The sequence below is a fragment of the Leucopleurus acutus genome, assembly GCF_964270905.1.
Source record: "Leucopleurus acutus genome assembly, chromosome: 3".
In the NCBI taxonomy this organism is placed as follows: Eukaryota; Metazoa; Chordata; class Mammalia; order Artiodactyla; family Delphinidae; genus Leucopleurus; species Leucopleurus acutus.
Genome location: NC_139145.1, coordinates 15,884,114 through 15,906,815, shown reverse-complemented (window position 1 = coordinate 15,906,815; position 22,702 = coordinate 15,884,114). Strand labels below are relative to the sequence as shown.

General features: G+C 49.5%; 1 protein-coding gene across 1 annotated transcript in view; it reads left to right on the top strand.

Annotated features, from left to right (window-relative positions):
• Positions 1 to 11,650: 11,650 nt before the first annotated feature.
• OBSCN (obscurin, cytoskeletal calmodulin and titin-interacting RhoGEF) overlaps positions 11,651 to 22,702 on the top strand; it is a gene marked incomplete at its 5' end in the record, with an annotated part of 121,631 nt that continues 110,579 nt past the window's right edge. Inside the window, 4 exons of the mRNA XM_082834991.1 lie at positions 11,651 to 11,708; positions 15,372 to 15,647; positions 17,898 to 18,173; positions 21,796 to 22,071. Of these exons, the coding sequence (XP_082691117.1) occupies positions 11,651 to 11,708; positions 15,372 to 15,647; positions 17,898 to 18,173; positions 21,796 to 22,071 (886 nt within the window). The remainder of the gene's footprint in view (positions 11,709 to 15,371; positions 15,648 to 17,897; positions 18,174 to 21,795; positions 22,072 to 22,702) is intronic.

Here is a 22,702-nt window from a genome sequence, read left to right as displayed (position 1 = left end):
TTCAATGCATAAAGCGTGCCTAGAGATGGAGAGAAGAGAGAGCCTACTATTGGTGAGTAGGCAAAAATATGAATTGGGTCCCCAGGAAGAACAAAAGAGTAATGGGGACCGCGGTCGTTCGGGGAAAGGCACTCAGCTTCTTTATTCCTCCAACAATGGAAAGGAAAGCCATGGGGAGGTGCCAGCACTCCCCAGAGATTGCCACAAGTTGACCGTACTAAGTGTAGGCCAGGGCACCGAGCCTCACTGATTTCCATGGACTGCAGGTGCAAAGTTCCCTGCTTAGGCGTATGGAGAAGACTGTGGCCCCATCTGGGAAGGTTTGGGAACACTTGCGTGTGATGCCGCAGAAGCCATGAGCAGGGGAGAAGTCTCTTCCAAAGCTCATGCTCCCCCCACCCTCCCACCGCCCAGACCAGGATACGTGGACGCGGGGGAGAATGCATCACTTGTTTTACTTGTCGCTGAGAAAGGCAGGGGCACTTCTGCAGGGCACACGGCTGGTGCAGAGCCTGGAGAAGTCTGCAGCTTGGCCCCCGCCCCACGTCGGCACCCCTCGCACCAGCCTGGCCCACGGCTCCCCACTCAGGTCTCCTTTGCTTGGGGCTGCCTTCCTGACTGAGATGGTGTCCTTGACCCGTGTATCCCTCCCTGTCCCCAGAGCCCAAGGTGGTGTTTGCCAAGGAGCAGCCAGCACGCAGTAAAGTGCAGGCCGTGGCGGGGGCCAGTGCCACGCTGAGCTGCGAGGTGGCCCAGGCCCAGACGGAGGTGACGTGGTACAAGGATGGAAAGAAGCTGAGTTCGAGCTCGAAAGTGCGTGTGGAGGCCACGGGCCAAGGGCGGTGGCTGGTGGTACAGCAGGCGGGCAAGGCAGATGCCGGGGAGTACAGCTGCGAGGCCGGGGGCCAGAGGGTCTCCTTCCACCTGGATGTCACAGGTCAGTCCTGGAGGAGGATACTGAGCTAGCCTATTTGGAGGTGATGAGAGGACGGTCTTGCGGCCTCCACAGACAGGTGTTCACTTGCCTGTAGCCTCCCAGTCTTCCACGTCCCACATTTATAGCCATTTTTGCCCGGGGGGAATATGGATGGAGAGTGTGGGAGTGGAAGGAAGAGGGGCCATTTGTGTCCACCTGTCTCCATGCGGCAAGGCCCAGTCACGGTGTCTTAGCACCTGCCCAGAGCCTTCCTGTTGTTCCTGGTATCGGGACCCTGGCTGTCCCTGATGCGTGGGGTCTGAGGTAGGCCTGGGGATATGTGACTTTCCTCCCATGGTACTTCTTTCCTGACACCTACCACATGGCTCATGCCGGGTCTTGGGTCGCCAGATGGAGTTTCAATTTCATTGATCCCAGATTAGTGGAGATGTTGGCCACCAAGTCCCGCTTGGAATTATCTTAGGATGAACTTTGGATGGTCAGATTTGAGGCTAATGCGACGCCCTTCCTTCAATTTCCTGGATAGGGAAGCTCCAGTTGCCCGTAGGTAGCAGAAGATAGGCCAAGTTTCTTGTCACGATCTTGCAAAGGGAGGAAGAAAGGAGGATTGGAATAGAGTCACCTGTGCTATTTAGGATGATCGTCTTAAATGCAGTAGGCTTTTGCCTTTGTCTTCAAACAGTTTGGATGCTGCGGGTCAGTATTCCCAATGGTGTTATACTGATGAATTTAGGAACAGAAGGGAAAACGTCGCTACTGCCCCATCGGTCTGCTTTGCTAATGAGGAGTTATTGTACTAGTAGCAGACTCTGACTGGCAAAGCAGTCTTTATTTCGTTGCATTTTCCTAAAGGTTAGTGAGTGTCTCTGCCTCGTGGCGGGAACATAGGGCAGTCTATGAAATCAGGTTACTCGTCTTCTGTGAAGAGAGCCTTCATGCTGAGTAGGGGTGGGCTGCCATTCCACATTGACTCCTAGGTGCCAACCCGTAACTGTTTGAGACTGTGACACCACAGGATGATTTATGGGTGTGTATAGATATCCCAGATGCCACCAGGCATTCCTGTAAAATGTGGCATTCGGAGAATATTAGAGAGTGCTCTAAGATAAAACCTTTGAAAAGTTGTGAAGTTTGACTAAATCCTGGACAACTGTATGAAAACTGACACAAGAAGATGTAGAAAACTCAAAGAGTTGTATGACTTGTCAATCAGTAGGACGAATAATGAAAAATCTTCCCAAGAACTACCTGGTACTTCTCTGGTACAGTCTACAAACTATCCTGGAAAACTGTTATTCCATGCTTGTGGAGATGGTCTCAGAGGTAGAAAAAGGAGATGCACTCCATAAGTCTGTTTAAATTCAGAACTTAACATCGATGCATACCAGAATCGCTGAAGAAAGGCAGGAAGGATGAATGAAATTCCAGACGTATGTATTGCAAATATCACAGCCAAAATCATAATGAAATGTTAGCAAAAGGAGTTCAGCCATGCGTCCCCGGGGTGGAGTCAGTGATGAGAGTTGTAGTCCAGGATTGCACAATCCTGTAGTCCAGGATTGTGTTGAAGGTTGGCAAAGTTAATAGATATAAAGCTTAGCATTGCGAGATTGAATGAAAAGGATGTGGTCCTCTGAACGAGTAGAGAATCAAATGGTTGATGAAATTTGATCGTCCGAAATCCAGGCAAAAAGTGTGAGGAAACTGAGCACCAGTTCTTGCCATATAATTCTTAGCATATTGTACAAAAGTGTTCTTTTTGTAACGTTATAATAAAATTCCTCCAACAACAACAACAGCAACAACAAGACTAGCATCCCACTTAACATGTCCCTGGAAATCTTTGATGTGAGGGAGAATACACATAGGCCTCTGTAGCCACTGAGTGGATTCAGGAAGTGCATAAAATCACTGGCAACGGGTTTAGAAAAACCCAAGGTAGAATTTGCTGATGATGTGATTATCAACTCAGACAATCCGATGGATCAATTATTAGGCTGTGTACGATTGTTGAGTAAGATTAGGGTGTAAGAGAATGAACATGCAGAAGACATTTCCACAGCTAAGTCCTGGTGAGGAACGTTGGGCAAGTGAAACTTTTGTGAAAGAGTTAAAATGGCACAATTGTATCATGTTCTTAATTCCAGATCTGATAAAAGGTGCTAGGAGACTATGTGGAGAAATTAGTACACATTCTTGAGAGAGAGTCAGAGGTTTCCATCGATGGAACGTAATCTGAGGAGAAAACTCAGAGATGTTGATTAACAATGAAAATCGAAGCAAATTTGTGTTTTGGGTGGTCGGATGGTAGAATAGCAGGCAGATTCCAAAGGCAAGGTACAGCCAATGTGCTATTTGCTTGCAGAAGCGCGGTAGGAGCCCTTCCTGGGAGTCATTGTCAAGAGTGATCGTGAGGCCATATAGTTTTCAAGATAAGGGGATCCCAGTGCGGCGATATTTACCGCATCAGAGGAACGTAGTAGTGAGGTCAGAAGTAGCTCTTTGCAGCAGTGGTTTCCTGAACTACCACGGACAAATCCCCCCTCCATCTGTCTCCCAGCCCCCTCCCCGCCGTGACAATTTTATCTGTTGCTGTACTGTGCGTTCGAGAAGTCGAGGAGGGATGTTGTCTTCATAAATAGTTGTTGGACCACTTACCCATAGGGAAAAATTAAACTGTACTGTCAATTCACAGCACACACAAAAGTACACTCGTGGTGGGTTAGAAACCTCAGTGTGAAAAGGTACAAACCAAAAGACAGTCCGGTGATACCGTGATATCTTTAAAGACGGAAGGTAAGGGAAGATTTCTTAAATGGAACACAAATGCTCCAAACTCAAAGGGCTGAAATGGACATAGGTGACACTATTGAAGGGAAAAACTTTGATTCATCGGAGGACTCGATCACACAGTAAAAATGCGAGTCCCACAGCTGGGAATAACCTTGAAGGCTAGCAATCTGTCCTTCTCTAGTATTTCAATGCATAAAGAGTGCCTAGAGATGGAAAGAAGAGAGAGCCTACTGTTGGTGAGTGGGCAAAAATTTGAATAGCTGCACCAGGAAGAACAAAAGAGTAATGGGGACCCCAGTCATACAGGGAAAGGTGCTCAGCTTCTTTATTCCTCAGACAGTGGAAAAGAAAGCCACGGGGAGGTGCCAGCACTCCCCAGAGATTGCCACAAGTTGACCGTACTAAGTGTAGGCCAGGGCACCGAGCCTCAGTGATTTACAGGGACTGCAGGTGCGAAGTTCCCTGCTTAGGCGTATGGAGAAGACTGGGCCCCATCTGGGAAGGTTTGGGAACACTTGCGTGTGACCCCGCAGAAGCCATTAGCAGGGGAGAAGTCTCTTCTAAAGCGACCCTTCCCCGACCCCTCCAACCCACGGACCAACTCATGCGGACGCGGGGGAAATTCATCTCTTGTGTTAGTTGTCACTGAGAAAGGCAGGGGGACTTCTGCGGGGCACACGGCTGGTGCAGAGCCTGGAGAAGTCTCCAGCTTGGCCCCTGCCCCACCTCCGCACCCCTCGCACCCGCCTGGCCCACGGCTCCCCACTCAGGTCTCTTTTGCCCAGGGCTGCTTTCGTGACTGAGATGGTGTCCTTGACCCATGCATCCCTCCCTGTCCCCAGAGCCCAAGGATGTGTTTGCCAAGGAGCAGCCAGCACGCGGTGAATTGCAGGCCGTGGCGGGGTCCAATGCCACGCTGAGCTGCGAGGTGGCCCAGGCCCAGACGGAGGTGACGTGGTACAAGGATGGAAAGAAGCTGAGTTCGAGCTCGAAAGTGCGTGTGGAGGCCACGGGCCAAGGGCGGCGGCTGGTGGTGCAGCAGGCGGGCAAGGCAGACGCCGGGGAGTATAGCTGCGAGGCCGGGGGCCAGAGGGTCTCGTTCCACCTGGATGTCACAGGTCAGCCCTGGAGGAGGATACTAAGCTAGCCTATTTGGAGGTGATGAGGGGACGGTTTTGTGGCCTCCATAGACAGGTGTTCACTCGCTTGTAGCCTCCCAGTCTTCCACGTCCCACATTTATAGCTATTTTTGCCCAGGGGAGGATGGATGGAGAGTGTGGGCGTGGAAGGAAGAGGGGCCATTTGTGTCCACCTGTCTCCATGCGGTAAGGCCCAGTCATGGTGTCTTAGCACCTGCCCAGAGCCTTCCTGTTGTTCCTGGTATCGGGACCCTGGCTCTCCCTAATGCTTGGGGTCTGAGGTAGGCCTGGGGATATGTGACTTTCCTCCCATGGTACGTCTTTACTGACACCTACCGCATGGCTCATGCCAGGTCTTGGGTTGCCAGATGGGGTTGCAATTTCATTGATCGCAGATTAGTGGAGATGTTGGCCACCAAGTCCCGCTTGGAATTATCTTAGGAGTGAACTTTGGATGGTCAGATTTGAGGCTAATGCGACGCCCTTCCTTTAATTTCCTGGATAGGGAAGCTCCAGTTGCCCGTAGGTAGCAGAAGATAGGCCAAGTTTGTTGTCATGATCTTGCAAAGGGAGAAAGAAAGGAGGATTGGAATAGAGTCCCCTGTGCTGTTTAGGGTGATCTTAAATGCAATAGGATTTTGCCTTTGTCTTCAAACAGTTTGGATGCTGCGGGTCAGTATTCCCCGTGGCATTTGTGAAAGAGTTAAATGGGCACAATTGTATCATTTTTCTAATTCCAGGTCTGATAAAAGTTGCTACGAGACTATGTGGAGAAATTAGTACACATTCTTGAGAGAGAGTCAGAGGTTTCCTTGGACGGGCAGTAATCTGAGGAGAAAAATCAGAGATGTTGATTAACAATGAAAATCGAAGCAAATTTGTGTTTTGGGTGGTCGGATGGTAGAATAGCAGGCAGATTTCAAAGGCAAGGTACAGCCAATGTGCTATTTGCTTGCAGAAGCGCGGTGAGAGCGCTTCCTGGGAGCCGTAGTCAAGAATGATCGTGAGGCTATATAGTTTTCAAGATAAGGGGATCCCAGTGTGGCGATATTTACCACATCAGAGGAATTTAGTAGTGAGGTCAGCAAAAGCTCCTTGCAGCAGTGGTTTCCTGCACCACCAGGGACAAATCCCCCCTCCGCCCCCATCCCAGCCCCCTTCCCCGCCGCCACAATTTCATCTGTTACTGTGCTCTGTGTTCAAGAAGTTGAAGAGGGATGTTGTCTTCATAAATAGTGCTTGGACCACTTACCCATAGGGAAAAATTAAACTGTACGGACAATTCACAGCACACACAAAAGTACACTCATGGTGGGTTAGAAACCTCAGTGTTAAAAGTAACAAACGAAAAAACAGTTGGTGATACCATGGTTTCTTTAAAACCGGAAGGTAAGGGAAGATTTCTTAAATGGAACACAAATGCTCCAAACTCAAAGGGCTGATATGGACATTGGTAACACTATTGAAGGGAAAAACTTTGATTCATCGGAGGACTCGATCACACAGTGAAAATGCGAGTCCCACAGTTGGGAATACCCTTGAAAGCTAGCAATCTGTCCTTCTCTAGTATTTCAATGCATAAAGGGTGCCTAGAGATGAATGGAGAGAAGAGAGGGCCTACTATTGGTGATTGGGAAAAATTTGAATAGTTGCACCAGGAAGAACAAAAGAGTAATGGGGACCCCAGTCATACAGGGAAAGGTGCTCAGCTTCTTTATTCCTCAGACAGTGGAAAAGAAAGCCACGGGGAGGTGCCAGCACTCCCCAGAGATTGCCACAAGTTGGCCATAGTAAGTATAGGGCATGGCACCAAGCCTCAGTGATTTCCATGGACTGCAGATGTAAAGTTCCCTACTTAGGCGTATGGAAAAGACTGTGGCCCCATCTGGGAACGTTTGGGAACACTTGCGTGTGACCCCGCAGAAGCCATGAGCAGGGGAGAAGGCTCTTCCAAAGCTCATCCTCCCCCCACCCCCCCACCCCCCGGACCAGCATACGTGGACGCGGGGGAGAATGTATCACTTGTGGTACTTGTCACTGAGAAAGGCAGGGGCACTTCTGCAGGGCACACGGCTGGTGCAGAGCCTGGAGAAGTCTCCAGCTTGGCCCCCGCCCCACGTCGGCACCCCTCGCACCCGCATGGCACATGGCTCCCCACTCAGGTCTCTTTTGTCCAGGGCTGCTTTCGTGACTGAGATGGTGTCCTTGACCCGTGTATCCCTCCCTGTCCCCAGAGCCCAAGGATGTGTTTGCCAAGGAGCAGCCAGCACGCGGTGAAGTGCAGGCCGTGGCGGGGTCCTGTGCCACACTGAGCTGCGAGGTGGCCCAGGCCCAGACGGAGGTGACGTGGTACAAGGATGGAAAGAAGCTGAGTTCGAGCTCGAAAGTGCATGTGGAGGCCACGGGCCGAGGGCGGCGGCTGGTGGTGCAGCAGGCGGGCAAGGCAGACGCCGGGGAGTACAGCTGCGAGGCCGGGGGCCAGAGGGTCTCCTTCCACCTGGATGTCACAGGTCAGTCCTGGAGGAGGATAGTAAGCTAGCCTATTTGGAGGTGATGAGGGGACGGTCTTGCGGCCTCCCCAGACGGGTGTTCACTCGCCTGTAGCCTCCCAGTCTTCCACATCCCACATTTATAGCTATTTTTGCCCGGGGTAGGATGGATGGAGAGTGTGGGCGTGGCAGTAAGAGGGGCCATTTGTGTCCACCTGTCTCCATGCGGTAAGGCCCACAGTGTCTTAGCACCTGCCCAGAGCCTTCCTGTTGTTTCTGGTATCAGGACCTTGGCTCTTCCTGATGCGTGGGGTCTGAGGTAGGCCTGGGGATATGTGACTTTCCTCCCATGGTACTTCTTTCCTGACACCAACAACATGGCTCATGCCGGATCTTGGGTTGCCAGATGGGGTTTCAATTTCATTCATCACAGATTAGCAGAGATGCTGGCCACCCAGTCCCGCTTGGAATTATTTTAGAAGTGAACTTTGGATGGTCAGATTTGAGGTTTCTGCAACGCCCTTCCTTCAATTTCCTGAATAGGGAAGCTCTGGTTGCCTGTAGGTAGCAGAAGATAGGCAAATTTTATTGTCACGATCTTGCAAAGGGAGGAAGAAAGGAGGATTGGAATAGAGTCACCTGTGCTATTTAGGGTGATCGTCTTAAATGCAGTAGGATTTTGCCTTTGTCTTCAAACAGTTTGGATGCTGCGGGTCAGTATTCCCAATGGTGTTATATTGATGAATTTAGGAACAGAAAGGAAAACGTCGCTACTGCCCCATTGGTCTGCTTTGCTAATGAGGAGTTAGTGTACTAGCAGCAGACTCTGACTGGCAAAGCAGTCTTTATTTCGTTGCATTTTCCTAAAGGTCAGTGAGTGTCGCTGCCTCGTGGATGGAACATAGGGCAGTCTATGAAATCAGGTTACTCGTCTTCTGTGAAGAGAGCCTTCATGCTGAGTAGGGGTGGGCTGCCATTCCACATTGACTCCTAGGTGCCAACCCGTAACTGTTTGAGACCGTGCGACCATACGATTATTTATGGGTGTATATATATATCCCAGTTCCGAGAAGGCATTTCTGTAAAATGTGGCATTCAGAGAGTATTAGAGAGTGTTCTAAGATAAAAGCTTTGAAAAGTTGTGAAGTTTGACTAAATCCTGGACAACTGTTTGAAAACTGACACAAGAAGATGTAGAAAACTCAAAGAGTTGTATGACTTGTCAGTCAGTAGGATGAATAATGAAAAATCTTCCCAAGAACTACCTGGTACTTCTCTGGTACAGTGTACAAACTATCCTGGAAAACTGTTATTCAATGCTTGTGGAGATGGTCTTAGAGATAGAAAAAGGAGATGCACTCCATAAGTCTCTTTAAATTCAGAACATAACATCGACGCATACCAGAGTCACTGAAGAAAGGCAGGAAGGATGAATGAAATTCCAGACGTATGTATTGCAAATATCACAGCCAAAATCATAAATGAATTGTTAGCAAAAGGAATTCAGCCATGCGTCCACGGGGTGGAGTCAGTGATGAGAGTTGTAGTCCAGGATTGCACGTTGTGTTGAAGGTTGGCAAAGTTAATAGATATAAAGCTTAGCATTACGAGATTGAATGGAAAAGGATGTGGTCCTCTGAACGAGTAGAGAATCAAATGGTTGATGAAATTTGATCGTCCGAAATCCAGGCAAAAAGTGTGAGGAAACTGAGCACCAGTTCTTGCCATATAATTCTTAAAATACTGTACAAAAGTGTTTTTGGGCCACTCTGGTAGCTCAGTGTTTGATAGTCTGCCTGTCGATGCAGGGGACACGGGTTCGTGCCCCGGTCCGGGAAGATCCCACATGCCGTGGAGCGGCTGGGCCCGTGAGCCATGGCCGCTGAGCCTGCGCGTCCGGAGCCTGTGATCCGCAACGGGATAGGCCACAACAGTGAGAGGCCCGTGTACCACAAAAAAAAAAATAAATAAATAAAAGGGCTCTTTTTTTAACATTATAATAAAATTCCTCCAACTACAACAACAGCAACGACAAGACCAGCATCCCACTTAACGTGTCCCTGGAAATCTTTGATGTGAGGGAGAACACACGTGGGCCTCTGTAGCCACTGAGTGGATTCAGGAAGAGCATAAAATCACTGGCAACGGGTTTAGAAAAACTCAAGGTAGAATTTGCTGATGATGTGATTATCAACTCAGACAATCCGATGGATCAATTATTAGGCTGTGTACGATTGTTGAGTAAGATTAGGGTGTAAGAGAATGAACATGCAGAAGACATTTCCACAGCTATGTCCTGGCTAGAAACGCTTGGCAAGTGAAACTTTTGTGAAGGAGTTAAACTGGCACAATTGTATCATGTTCCTAATTCCAGGTCTGATAAAAGGTGCTATGAGACTATGTGGGGAAATTAGTACACATTCTTGAGAGAGAGTCAGAGGTTTCCATCGACGGAGAGTAATCTGAGGAGAAAAATCAGAGATGTTGATTAACAATGAAAATCGAAGCAAATTTGTGTTTTGGGTGGTCAGATGGTAGAATAGCAGGCAGATTCCAAAGGCAAGGTACAGCCAATGTGCTATTTGCTTGCAGAAGCACTGTGGGAGCACTTCCTGGGAGCCGTTGTCAAGAATGATCGTGAGGCTATATAGTTTTCAAGATAAGGGGATCCCAGTGTGGTGATATTTACCGCATCAGAGGAACGTAGTAGTGAGGTCAGAAATAGCTCTTTGCAGCAGTGGTTTCCCGCACTACCACGGACAAATCCCCCCTCCGTCTGTCTCCCAGCCCCCTCCCCGCCGTCACAATTTTATCTGTTGCTGTGCTGTGCGTTCGAGAAGTCGAGGAGGGATGTTGTCTTCATAAATAGTGGTTGGACCACTTACCCATAGGGAAAACTTAAACTGTACTGACAATTCACAGCACACACAGAAGTACACTCGTGGTGGGTTAGAAACCTCAGTGTTAAAAGGTACAAACCAAAAGACAGTCCGGTGATACCGTGGTTTCCTTAAGACCGAAGGTAAAGGAAGATTTCCTAAATGGAACACAAATGCTCCAAACTGAAAGCGTGAAATGGACATTGGTGACACTATTGAAGGGAAAAATTTTGATTCATCGGAGGACTCGATCACACAGTGAAAATGGGAGTCCCACAGTTGGGAATAACCTTGAAAGCTAGCAATCTGTCCTCCTCTAGTATTTCAATGTATAAAGAGTGCCTAGAGGTGAATGGAGAGAAGAGAGGGCCTACTATTGGTGAGTGGGCAAAAATTTGAATAGTTGCACCAGGAAGAACAAAAGAGTAATGGGGACCCCAGTGTACGCGGAAAGGTGCTCAGCTTCTTTATACCTCAGACAATGGAAAAGAAAGCCATGGGGAGGTGGTAGCACACCCACCAGATTGCCACAAGTTGACCGTACTAAGTGTAGGCCAGGGCACCGAGCCTCACTGATTTCCAGGGACTGCAGGTGCAAAGTTCCTTGCTTAGACGTATGGAGAAGACTGTGGCCCCATCTGGGAAGCTTTGGGAACACTTGCGTGTGACCCCGCAGAAGCCATGAGCAGGGGAGAAGTCTCTTCCAAAGCTCATGCTCCCCCCACCCTCCCACCGCCCGGACCAGGATACGTGGACGCGGGGGAGAATACATCACTTGTGTTACTTGTCGCTGAGAAAGGCAGGGGCACTTCTGCGGGGCACACGGCTGGTGCAGAGCCTGGAGAAGTCTCCAGCTTGGCCCCCACCCCACCTCCGCACCCCTCGCACCCCCCTGGTCCACGGCTCCCCACTCAGGACTCTTTTGCCCAGGGCTGCTTTCCTGACTGAGATGGTGTCCTTGACCCATGCATCCCTCTCTGTCCCCAGAGCCCAAGGAGGTGTTTGCCAAGGAGCAGCCAGCACGCGGTGAAGTGCAGGCCGTGGTGGGGTCCTGTGCCACGCTGAGCTGCGAGGTGGCCCAGGCCCAGACGGAGGTGACGTGGTACAAGGATGGAAAGAAGCTGAGTTCGAGCTCGAAAGTGCGTGTGGAGGCCACGGGCCGAGGGCGGCGGCTGGTGGTGCAGCAGGCGGGCAAGGCAGATGCCGGGGAGTACAGCTGCGAGGCCGGGGGCCATAGGGTCTCCTTCCACCTGGATGTCACAGGTCAGTCCTGGAGGAGGATACTGAGCTAGCCTATTTGGAGGTCATGAGGGGACGGTCTTGCAGCCTCCACAGATGGGTGTTCACTCGCCTGTCGCCTCCCAGTCTTCCACGTCCCACATTTATAGCTATTTTTGCCCAGGGGGAGTATGGATGGAGAGTGTGGGCGTGGAAGGAAGAGGGGCCATTTGTGTCCACCTGTTTCCATGCGGTAAGGCCCAGTCACAGTGTCTTAGCACCTACCCAGAGTCTTCCTGTTGTTCCTGGTATCGGGACCCTGGCTGTCCTTGATGCGTGGGGTCTGAGGTAGGCCTGGGGATATGTGACTTTCCTCCCATGGTACTTCTTTCCTGACACCTACCACATGGCTCTTGCCGGGTCTCGGGTTGCCAGATGGGGTTTCAATTTCATTGATCACAGATTAGTAGAGATGTTGGCCACCAAGTCTCGCTTGGAATTATTTTAGAAGTGAACTTTGGATGGTCAGATTTGAGGTTTCTGCAATGCCCTTCCTTCAATTTCCTGAATAGGGATGCTCTGGTTGCCTGTAGGTAGCAGAAGATAGGCGAAGTTTGTTGTCACGATCTTGCAAAGGGAGGAAGAAAGGAGGATTGGAATAGAGTCCCCTGTGCTATTTAGGGTGATCGTCTTAAATGCAGTAGGATTTTGCCTTTGTCTTCAAACTGTTTGGATGTTGCGGGTCAGTATTCCCAATGGTGTTATATTGATGAATTTAGGAACGGAAAGGAAAACGTCGCTACTGACCCATCAGTCTGCTTTGCTAATGAGCAGTTAGTGTACTAGCAGCAGACTCTGACTGGCAAAGCAGTCTTTATTTCGTTGCATTTTCCTAAAAGTCAGTGAGTGTTGCTGCCTCGTGGATGGAACATAGGGCAGTCTATGAAATCAGGTTACTCGTCTTCTGTGAAGAGAGCCTTCATGCTGAGTAGGGGTGGGCTGCCATTCCACATTGACTCCTAGGTGCCAGCCTGTAACTGTTTGAGACTGTGCGACCATACGATTATTTATGGGTGTGTATATATATCCCAGATCCGAGAAGGCATTTCTGTAAAATGTGGCATTCGGAGAGTATTAGAGAGTGTTCTATGATAAAAGCTTTGAAAAGTTGTGAAGTTTGACTAAATCCTGGACAACTGTTTGAAAACTGACACAAGAAGATGTAGAAAACTCAAAGAGTTGTATGACTTGTCAATCAGTAGGACCAAGAATGAAAAATCTTCCCAAGAACTACCTGGTACTTCTCTGGTACAGTCTACAAACTATCCTGGAAAACTGTTATTCAATGCTTGTGGAGATGGTCTTAGAGATAGAAATAGGAGATGCACTCCATAAGTCTCTTTAAATTAAGAACATAACATCGACACATACCAGAATCACTGAAGAAAGGCAGGAAGGATAAATTAAATTCCAGACGTATGTATTGCAAATATCACAGCCAAAATTATAAATGAAATGTTAGCAAAAGGAATTCAGCCATGCGTCCACGGGATGGAGTCAGTGATGAGAGTCCTAGTCCAGGATTGTACGTTGTGTTGAAGGTTGGCAAAGTTAATATATATAATGCATGGAATTAAGAGATGAATCCAAAAGGATGTGGTCCTCTGAACGAGCAGAGAATCAAATGGTTGATGAAATTTGATCATCCCAAATCCAGGCAAAAAATGTGAGAAAACTGAGCACCAGTTCCTGCCATATAATTCTTAGAATACTGCACAAAAGTGTTTTTGGGCCGCCCTGGTAGCGCGGTGTTTGAGAGTCTAACTGCCGATGCAGGGGACACGGGTTCGTGCCCCGGTCCAAGAAAATCCCACCTGCCGCTGGGATCCCACATGCCGCTGCAGCGGCTGGGCCCGTGAGCAATGGCCACTGGGCCTGCGTGTCCGGAGCCTGAGATCTGCAACGGGATAGGCCACAACAGTGAGAGGCCCGTGTACCGCAAAAAAAACAAAACAAAACAAAAAAAAAGGGCTCTTTTTTTAACGTTATAATTAAATTCCTCCAACAACAACAACAGCAACAACAAGACCAGCATCCCACTTAACGTGTCCCTGCCAATCTTTGATGTGAGGGAGAACACACGTGGGCCTCTGTAGCCACTGAGCGGATTCAGGAGGAGCATAAAATCACTGGCAAATGGTTTAGAAAAACCCAAGGTAGAATTTGCTGATGATGTGATTATCAACTCAGACAGTCCGATGGATCAATTATTAGGCTGTGTACGATTGTTGAGTAAGATTAGGGTGTAAGAGAATGAACATGCAGAAGACATTTCCACAGGTAAGTCCTGGTGAGAAACGCTGGGCAAGTGAAACTTTTGTGAAAGAGTTAAAATGGCACAATTGTATCATGTTCCTAATTCCGGGTCTGATAAAAGGTGCTACCAGACTATGTGGAGAAATTAGTACACATTCTTGAGAGAGTGTCAGAGGTTTCCATCGATGCAACGTAATCTGAGGAGAAAAATCAGAGATGTTGATTAACAATGAAAATCGAAGCAAATTTGTGTTTTGGGTGGTCGGATGGTAGAATAGCAGGCAGATTCCAAAGACAAGGTACAGCCAATGTGCTATTTGCTTGCAGAGGCGCGGTAGGAGCCCTTGCTGGGAGCCGTTGTCAAGAATGATCGTGAGGCTATATAGTTTTCAAGATAAGGGGATCCCAGTGCGGCAATATTTACCGCATCAGAGGAACGTAATATTGAGGTCAGCAAGAGCTCCTTGAGGCAGTGGTTTCCTGCACCACCACAGAAATATCCCCCCTCCGCCCGACTCCCAGCCCCCTCTCCGCCACCACTATTTCGTCTGTTGCTGTGCTGTCTGTGTTGAGAAGTCGAGGAGGGATGTTGTCTTCATAAATAGTGCTTGGACCACTCACCCACAGGGAAAAATTAAACTGTACTGACAATTCACACCACACACAAAAGTACACTCGTGGTGGGTTAGAAACCTCAGTGTGAAAAGGTACAAACCAAAAGACAGTCCGGTGATACTGTGGTTTCTTTAAAGACGGAAGGTAAGGGAAGATTTCCTAAACGGAACACAAATGCTCCAAACTGAAAGCGTGAAATGGACATTGGTGACACTATTGAAGGGAAAAACTTTGATTCATCGGAGGACTCGATCACACGGTGAAAATGCGAGTCCCACAGCTGGGAATAACCTTGAAAGCTAGCAATCTGTCCTTCTCTAGTATTTCAATGCATAAAGAGTGCCTAGAGATGGAAAGAAGAGAGAGCCTACTGCTGGTGAGTGGGCAAAAATTTGAATAGTTGCACCAGGAAGATCAAAAGAGTAATGGGGACCCCAGTCATACAGGGAAAGGTGCTCAGCTTCTTTATTCCTCAGACAGTGGAAAAAAAAGCCACGGGGAGGTGCCAGCACTCCCCAGAGATTGCCACAAGTTGACCATAGTAAGTATAGGGCATGGCACCAAGCCTCAGTGATTTCCATGGACTGCAGATGTAAAGTTCCCTACTTAGGCGTATGGAAAAGACTGTGGCCCCATCTGGGAACGTTTGGGAACACTTGCGTGTGACCCCGCAGAAGCCATGAGCAGGGGAGAAGGCTCTTCCAAAGCTCATCCTCCCCCCACCCCCCCACCCCCCGGACCAGCATACATGGACGCGGGGGAGAATGTATCACTTGTTTTACTTGTCGCTGAGAAAGGCAGGGGCACTTCTGCAGGGCACACGGCTAGTGCAGAGCCTGGAGAAGTCTCCAGCTTGGCCCCCGCACCACCTCCGCACCCCTCGCACCCACCTGCCCCACGGCTCCCCACTCAGGTCTCTTTTGCCCAGGGCTGCCTTCCTGACTGAGATAGTGTCCTTGACCCGTATATCCCGCCCTGTCCCCAGAGCCCAAGGAGGTGTTTGCCAAGGAGCAGCCAGCACGCAGTGAAGTGCAGGCCGTGGTGGGGGCCAGTGCCACGCTGAGCTGCGAGGTGGCCCAGGCCCAGACGGAGGTGACGTGGTACAAGGATGGAAAGAAGCTGAGTTCGAGCTCGAAAGTGCGTGTGGAGGCCACGGGCCGAGGACGGCGGCTGGTGGTGCAGCAGGCGGGCAAGGCAGACGCCGGGGAGTACAGCTGCGAGGCCGGGGGCCAGAGGGTCTCCTTCCACCTGGATGTCACAGGTCAGTCCTGGAGGAGGATACTAAGCTAACCTATTTGGAGGTGATGAGGGGACGGTCTTGCGGCCTCCACAGACGGGTGTTCACTCGCCTGTAGCTTCCCAGTCTTCCACGTCCCACATTTATAGCTATTTTTGCCGGGGGGAGGATAGATGGAGAGTGTGGGCGTGGAATGAAGAGTGGCCATTTGTGTCCACCTGTCTCTATGCGGTAAGGCCCAGTCATGGCGTCTTAGCACCTGCCCAGAGCCTTCCTGTAGTTCCTGGTATCGGGACCCTGGCTCTCCCTAATGCTTGGGGTCTGAGGTAGGCCTGGGGATATGTGACTTTCCTCCCATGGAACTTCTTTCCTGACACCTACCCCATGGCTCATGCCAGCTCTTGGTTTGCCAGATGGGTTTTCAATTTCATTGATCGCAGATTAGTGGAGATGTTGGCCACCAAGTCCCGCTTAGAATTATCTTAGGAGTGAACTTTGGATGGTCAGATTTGAGGCTAATGTGATGCCCTTCCTTCAATTTCCTGGATAGGGAAGCTCCAGTTGCCTGTAGGTAGCAGAAGATACGCCAAGATTGTTGTCATGATCTTGCAAAGGGAGAAAGAAAGGAGGATTGGAATAGAGTCCCCTGTGCTGTTTAGGGTGATCTTAAATGCAATAGGATTTTGCCTTTGTCTTCAAACAGTTTTGATGCTGCGGGTCAGTATTCCCCGTGGCTTTTGTGAAAGAGTTAAATGGGCACAATTGTATCATATTCCTAATTCCAGGTCTGATAAAATTTGCTACGAGACTATGTGGGGAAATTAGTACACATTCTTGAGAGAGAGTCAGAGGTTTCCTTGGACGGGCAGTAATCTGAGGACAAACATCAGAGATGTTGATTAACAATGAAAATCGAAGCAAATTTGTGTTTTGGGTGGTCGGATGGTAGAATAGCAGGCAGATTCCAAAGGCAAGGTACAGCCAATGTGCTATTTGCTTGCAGAAGCACGGTAGGAGCCCTTCCTGGGAGCCGTTGTCAAGAATGATCGTGAGGCTATATAGTTTTCAAGATAAGGGGATCCCAGTGCGGCGATATTACCACATCAGAGGAATTTAGTAGTGAGGTCAGCAAGAGCTCCTTGCAGCAGTGGTTTCCTGCACCACCAGGGACAAATCCCCCCTCCGCCCCCAACCCAGCCCCCTCCCCGCCGCCACAATTTCATCTGTTACTGTGCTCTGTGTTCGAGAAGTTGAAGAGGGATGTTGTGTTCATAAATAGTGCTTGGACCACTTACCCATAGGGAAAAATTAAACTGTACTGACAATTCACACCACACACAAAAGGACACTCGTGGTGGGTTAGAAACCTCAGTGTGAAAAGGTACAAACGAATAAACAGTCCGGTGATACCGTGGTTTCTTTAAAGACGGAAGGTAAGGGAAGATTTCTTAAATGGATCACAAATGCTCCAAACTCAAAGGGCTGAAATGGACATCGGTGACACTCTTGAAGGGAAAAACTTTGATCCATTGGAGGACTTGATCACATAGTGAAAATGGGAGTCCCACAGTTGGGAATAACCTTGAAAGCTAGCAATCTGTCCTTCTCTAGTATTTCAATGCATAAAGCGTGCCTAGAGATGGAGAGAAGAGAGAGCCTACTATTGGTGAGTAGGCAAAAATATGAATTGGGTCCCCAGGAAGAACAAAAGAGTAATGGGGACCGCGGTCATTCGGAGAAAGGCACTCAGCTTCTTTATTCCTCCAACAATGGAAAGGAAAGCCACGGGGAGGTGCCAGCACTCCCCAGAGATTGCCACAAGTTGACCGTACTAAGTGTAGGGCAGGGCACCGAGCCTCACTGATTTCCATGAACTGCAGGTGCAAAGTTCCCAGCTTAGGCGTATGGAGAAGACTGTGGCCCCATCTGGGAAGGTTTGGGAACACTTGCGTGTGACCCCACAGAAGCCATGAGCAGGGGAGAAGTCTCTTCTGAAGCGCACCCTACCCCGACCCCCCCAACACCCGGACAGCTCACGCGGACGCGGGGGAGAATGCATCACTTGTGTTACTTGTCGCTGAGAAAGGCAGGGGCACTTCTGCAGGGCACACGGCTGGTGCAGAGCCTGGAGAAGTCTCCAGCTTGGCCCCCATCCCACCTCCGCACCCCTCGCACCCCCCTGGTCCACGGCTCCCCACTCAGGTCTCCTTTGCCCGGGGCTGCCTTCGTGACTGAGATGGTGTCCTTGACCCGTATATCCCTCCCTGTCCCCAGAGCTGAAGGATGTGTTTGCCAAGGAGCAGCCAGCACGCAGTGAAGTGCAGGCCGTGGCGGGGTCCAGTGCCACGCTGAGCTGTGAGGTGGCCCAGGCCCAGACGGAGGTGACGTGGTACAAGGATGGAAAGAAGCTGAGTTCGAGCTCGAAAGTGCGTGTGGAGGCCATGGGCCGAGGACGGCGGCTGGTGGTGCAGCAGGCGGGCAAGGCAGACGCCGGGGAGTACAGCTGCGAGGCCGGGGGCCATAGGGTCTCTTTCCACCTGGATGTCACAGGTCAGTCCTGTAGGAGGATACTGAGCTTGCCTATTTGGAGGTGATGAGGGGACGGTCTTGCGGCCTCCACAGACGGGTGTTCACTCGCCTGTAGCCTCCCAGTCTTCCACGTCCCACATTTATAGCTATTTTTGCCCAGGGGAGGATGGATGGAGAGTGTGGGCATGGAAGGAAGAGGGGCCATTTGTGTCCACCTGTCTCCATGCGGTAAGGCCCAGTCATGGTGGCTTAGCACCTGCCCAGAGCCTTCCTGTTGTTCCTGGTATCGGGACCTGGCTCTCCCTAGTGCTTGGGGTCTGAGGTAAGCCTGGGGATATGTGACTTTCCTCCCATGGTACGTCTTTCCTGACACCTACCGCATGGCTCATGCCAGGTCTTGGGTTGCCAGATGGGGTTTCAATTTCATTGATCGCAGATTAGTGGAGATGTTGGCCACCAAGTCCCGCTTGGAATTATCTTAGGAGTGAACTTTGGATGATCAGATTTAAGGTTTCTGGGATGCCCTTCCTTCAATTTCCTGGATAGGAGAGCTCCAGTTGCCTGTAGGTAGCAGAAGATAGCCAAAGTTTGTTGTCACGATCTTGCAAAGGGAGGAAGAAAGGAGGATTGGAATAGAGTCACCTGTGCTATTTAGGGTGATCGTCTTAAATGCAGTAGGATTTTGCCTTTGTCTTCAAACAGTTTGGATGCTGCGGGTCAGTATTCCCAATGGTGTTATATTGATGAATTTAGGAACAGAAAGGAAAACGTCGCTACTGCCCCATTGGTCTGCTTTGCTAATGAGGAGTTAGTGTACTAGCAGCAGACTCTGACTGGCAAAGCAGTCTTTATTTCGTTGCATTTTCCTAAAGGTTAGTGAGTGTCTCTGCCTCGTGGATGGAACATAGGGCAGTCTATGAAATCAGGTTACTCGTCTTCTGTGAAGAGAGCCTTCATGCTGAGTAGGGGTGGGCTGCCATTCCACATTGACTCCTAGGTGCCAACCCGTAACTGTTTGAGCCCGTGACACCACAGGATGATTTATGGGTGTGTATAGATATCCCAGATCCCACCAGGCATTTCTGTAAAATGTGGCATTCGGAGAATATTAGAGAGTGTTCTAAGATAAAAGCTTTGAAAAGTTGTGAAGTTTGCCTAAATCCTGGACAACTGTATGAAAACTGACACAAGAAGATGTAGAAAACTCAAAGAGTTTTATGACTTGTCAGTCAGTAGGACGAATAATGAAAAATCTTCCCAAGAACTACCTGGTACTTCTCTGGTACAGTGTACAAACTATCCTGGAAAACTGTTATTCCATGCTTGTGGAGATGGTCTTAGAGATAGAAAAAGGAGATGCACTCCATAAGTCTGTTTAAATTCAGAACATAACATCGACGCATACCAGAATTGCTGAAGAAAGGCAGGAAGGATGAATGAAATTCCAGACGTATGTATTGCGAATATCACAGCCAAAATCATAAATGAAATGTTAGCAAAAGGAATTCGGCCATGCATCCACGCGGTGGAGATCAGTGATGAGAGTTCTAGTCCAGGATTGCATGTTGGCCTGAATGTTGGCATCATTAATATATATAAAGCTTGGCATTAAGAGATTGAATGCAAAAGAATGTGGTCCTCTGAACGAATAGAGAATCAAATGGTTGATGAAATTTGATCGTCCGAAATCCAGGCAAAAAGTGTAAGAAAACTGAGCACCAGTTCTTGCCATATAATTCTTAGCATATTGTACAAAAGTGTTCTTTTGTAACGTTATAATAAAATTCCTCCAACAGCAACAACAGCAACAACAAGAGCAGTATCCCACTTATCATGTCCCTGGAAATCTTTGATGTGAGGGAGAACACACGTGGGCCTATGTAGCAAGTGAGCGGATTCAGGAGGAGCATAAAATCACTGGCAAAGGGTTTAGAAAAACTCAACGTAGAATTTGCTGATGGTGTGATTATCAACTCAGACAATGCGATGGATTAATCATTAGGCTGTGTACGATTGTTGAGTAAGATTAGGGTGTAAGAGAACGAACATACAGAAGACATTTCCACAGCTAAGTCCTGGTGAGAAACGCTTGGCAAGTGAAACTTTTGTGAAAGAGTTAAAATGGCACAATTGTATCATGTTCCTAATTCCAGGTCTGATAAAAGGTGCTACGAGACTATGTGGGGAAATTAGCACACAACCTTGAGAGAGAGTCAGAGGTTTCCATCGATGGAACGTAATCTGAGGAGAAAAATCAGCGATGTTGATTAACAATGAAAATCGAAGCAAATTTGTGTTTTGGGTGGTCGGATGGTAGAATAGCAGGCAGATTCCAAAGGCAAGGTACAGCCAACATGCTATTTGCTTGCAGAAGCGCGGTGAGAGTGCTTCCTGGGAACCGTAGTCAAGAATTATTGTGAGGCTATATAGTTTTCAAGATAAGGGGATCCCAGTGCGGCGATATTTACCGCATCAGAGGAACGTAGTAGTGAGGTCAGAAGTAGCTCTTTGCAGCAGTGGTTTCCTGCACTACCACGGACAAATCCCCCCTCCGTCTGTCTCCAAGCCCCCTCTCCGCCCTCACAATTTTATCTGTTGCTGTGCTGTGCGTTCGAGAAGTCGAGGAGGGATGTTGTCTTCATAAATAGTGGTTGGACCACTTACCCACAGGGAAAACTTTAACTGTACTGACAATTCACAGCACACACAAAAGTACACTCGTGGTGGGTTAGAAACCTCAGTGTGAAAAGGTACAAACCAAAAGACAGTCCGGTGATACCGTGGGTCTTTAAAGACGGAAGGTAAGGGAAGATTTCCTAAAGGGAACACAAATGCTCCAAACTCAAAGTGCTGAAATGGACATTGGTGACACTACTGAAGAGAATAACTTTGATTCATCGGAGGACTCGATCACATAGTGAAAATGAGAGTCCCACGGTTGGGAGTAACCTTGAAAGCTAGCAATCTGTCCTTCTCTAGTATTTCAATGCATAAAGAGTGCTTAGAGATGGAGAGAAGACAGAGCCTACTGTTGGTGAGTGGGCAAAAATTTGAATAGTGTCACCACGAAGAACAAAAGAGTAATGGGGACCCCAGTCATACGGGGAAAGGTTCACAGCTTCTTTATTCCTCAGACATTGGAAAAGAAAGCCACGGGGAGGTGCCAGCACTCCCCAGAGATTGCCACAAGGTGACCGTACTAAGTGTAGGCCAGGGCACCGAGCCTCAGTGATTTCCATGGACTGCAGGTGCAAAGTTCCCTGCTTAGGTGTATGGAGAGGACTGTGGCCCCATCTGGGAAGGTTTGGGAACACTTGCGTGTGACCCGCAGATGCTATGAGCAGGGGAGAAGTCTCTTCAAAAAGCGCACCCTCCCCCCAGCCCCCCACTCCCCGGACCAGCTCTCGCGGACGCGGGGGAGAATGCATCACTTGTGTTACTTGTCGCTGAGAAAGGCAGGGGGACTTCTGCGGGGCACACGGCTGGTGCAGAGCCTGGAGAAATCTCCAGCTTGGCCCCCACCCCACCTCCGCACCCCTCGCACCCGCCTGCCCCACGGCTCTCCACTCAGGTCTCTTTTGCCCAGGGCTGCCTTCGTGACTGAGATGGTGTCCTTGACCCGTGTATCCCTCCCTTCCCCCAGAGCCCAAGGAGGTGTTTGCCAAGGAGCAGCCAGCACGCAGTGAAGTGCAGGCCGTGGTGGGGGCCAGTGCCACGCTGAGCTGCGAGGTGGCCCAGGCCCAGACGGAGGTGACGTGGTACAAGGATGGAAAGAAGCTGAGTTCGAGCTCGAAAGTGCGTGTGGAGGCCACAGGCCGAGGGCGGCGGCTGGTGGTGCAGCAGGCGGGCAAGGCAGACGCCGGGGAGTACAGCTGCGAGGCCGGGGGTCAGAGGGTCTCCTTCCACCTGGATGTCACAGGTCAGTCCTGGAGGAGGATACTAAGCTAGCCTGTTTGGAGGTGATGAAGGGATGGTCTTGCGGCCTGACAGACGGTGTTCACCCGCCTGTAGCCTCCCAGTCTTCCACGTCCCACGTTTATAGCCATTTTTGCCAGGGGAAGGATGGATGGAGAGGGTGGGTGTGGAAGTAAGAGGGGCCCTTTGTGTCCACCTGTTTCCATGCATGAAGGCCCAGTCACATTGTCTTAGCACGTGCCTAGAGCCTTCCTCTTGTTCCTGGCTCTCCCTGAGGCATGGCGTCTTAGGTCAGCCTGGGAATATGTGGCTTTCCTCTCATCATATATCTATCATAACACCTACAACATGTCCTCATCCGGCAGCTCATGCCGCGTCTTAGTTTGTCAGATGGGGTTTCAACTTCCTTGATCCCGGATTAGTGGAGATACTGGTCCACAATCCAGCTTGGAATTATCTTAGGAGTGAACTTTTGATGATCAGATTCATGTTTCTGGGATGCCCTTCCTTCCTTTTCCTGGATAGGGAAGCTCCGGTTGCCTGTAGGTAGCAGAAGATAGGCCCAAGTTTTGTCACGATCTTGTAAACGGAGGAAGAAAGGAGGAATGGTATAGAGTGACCTGTGCTATGTAGGG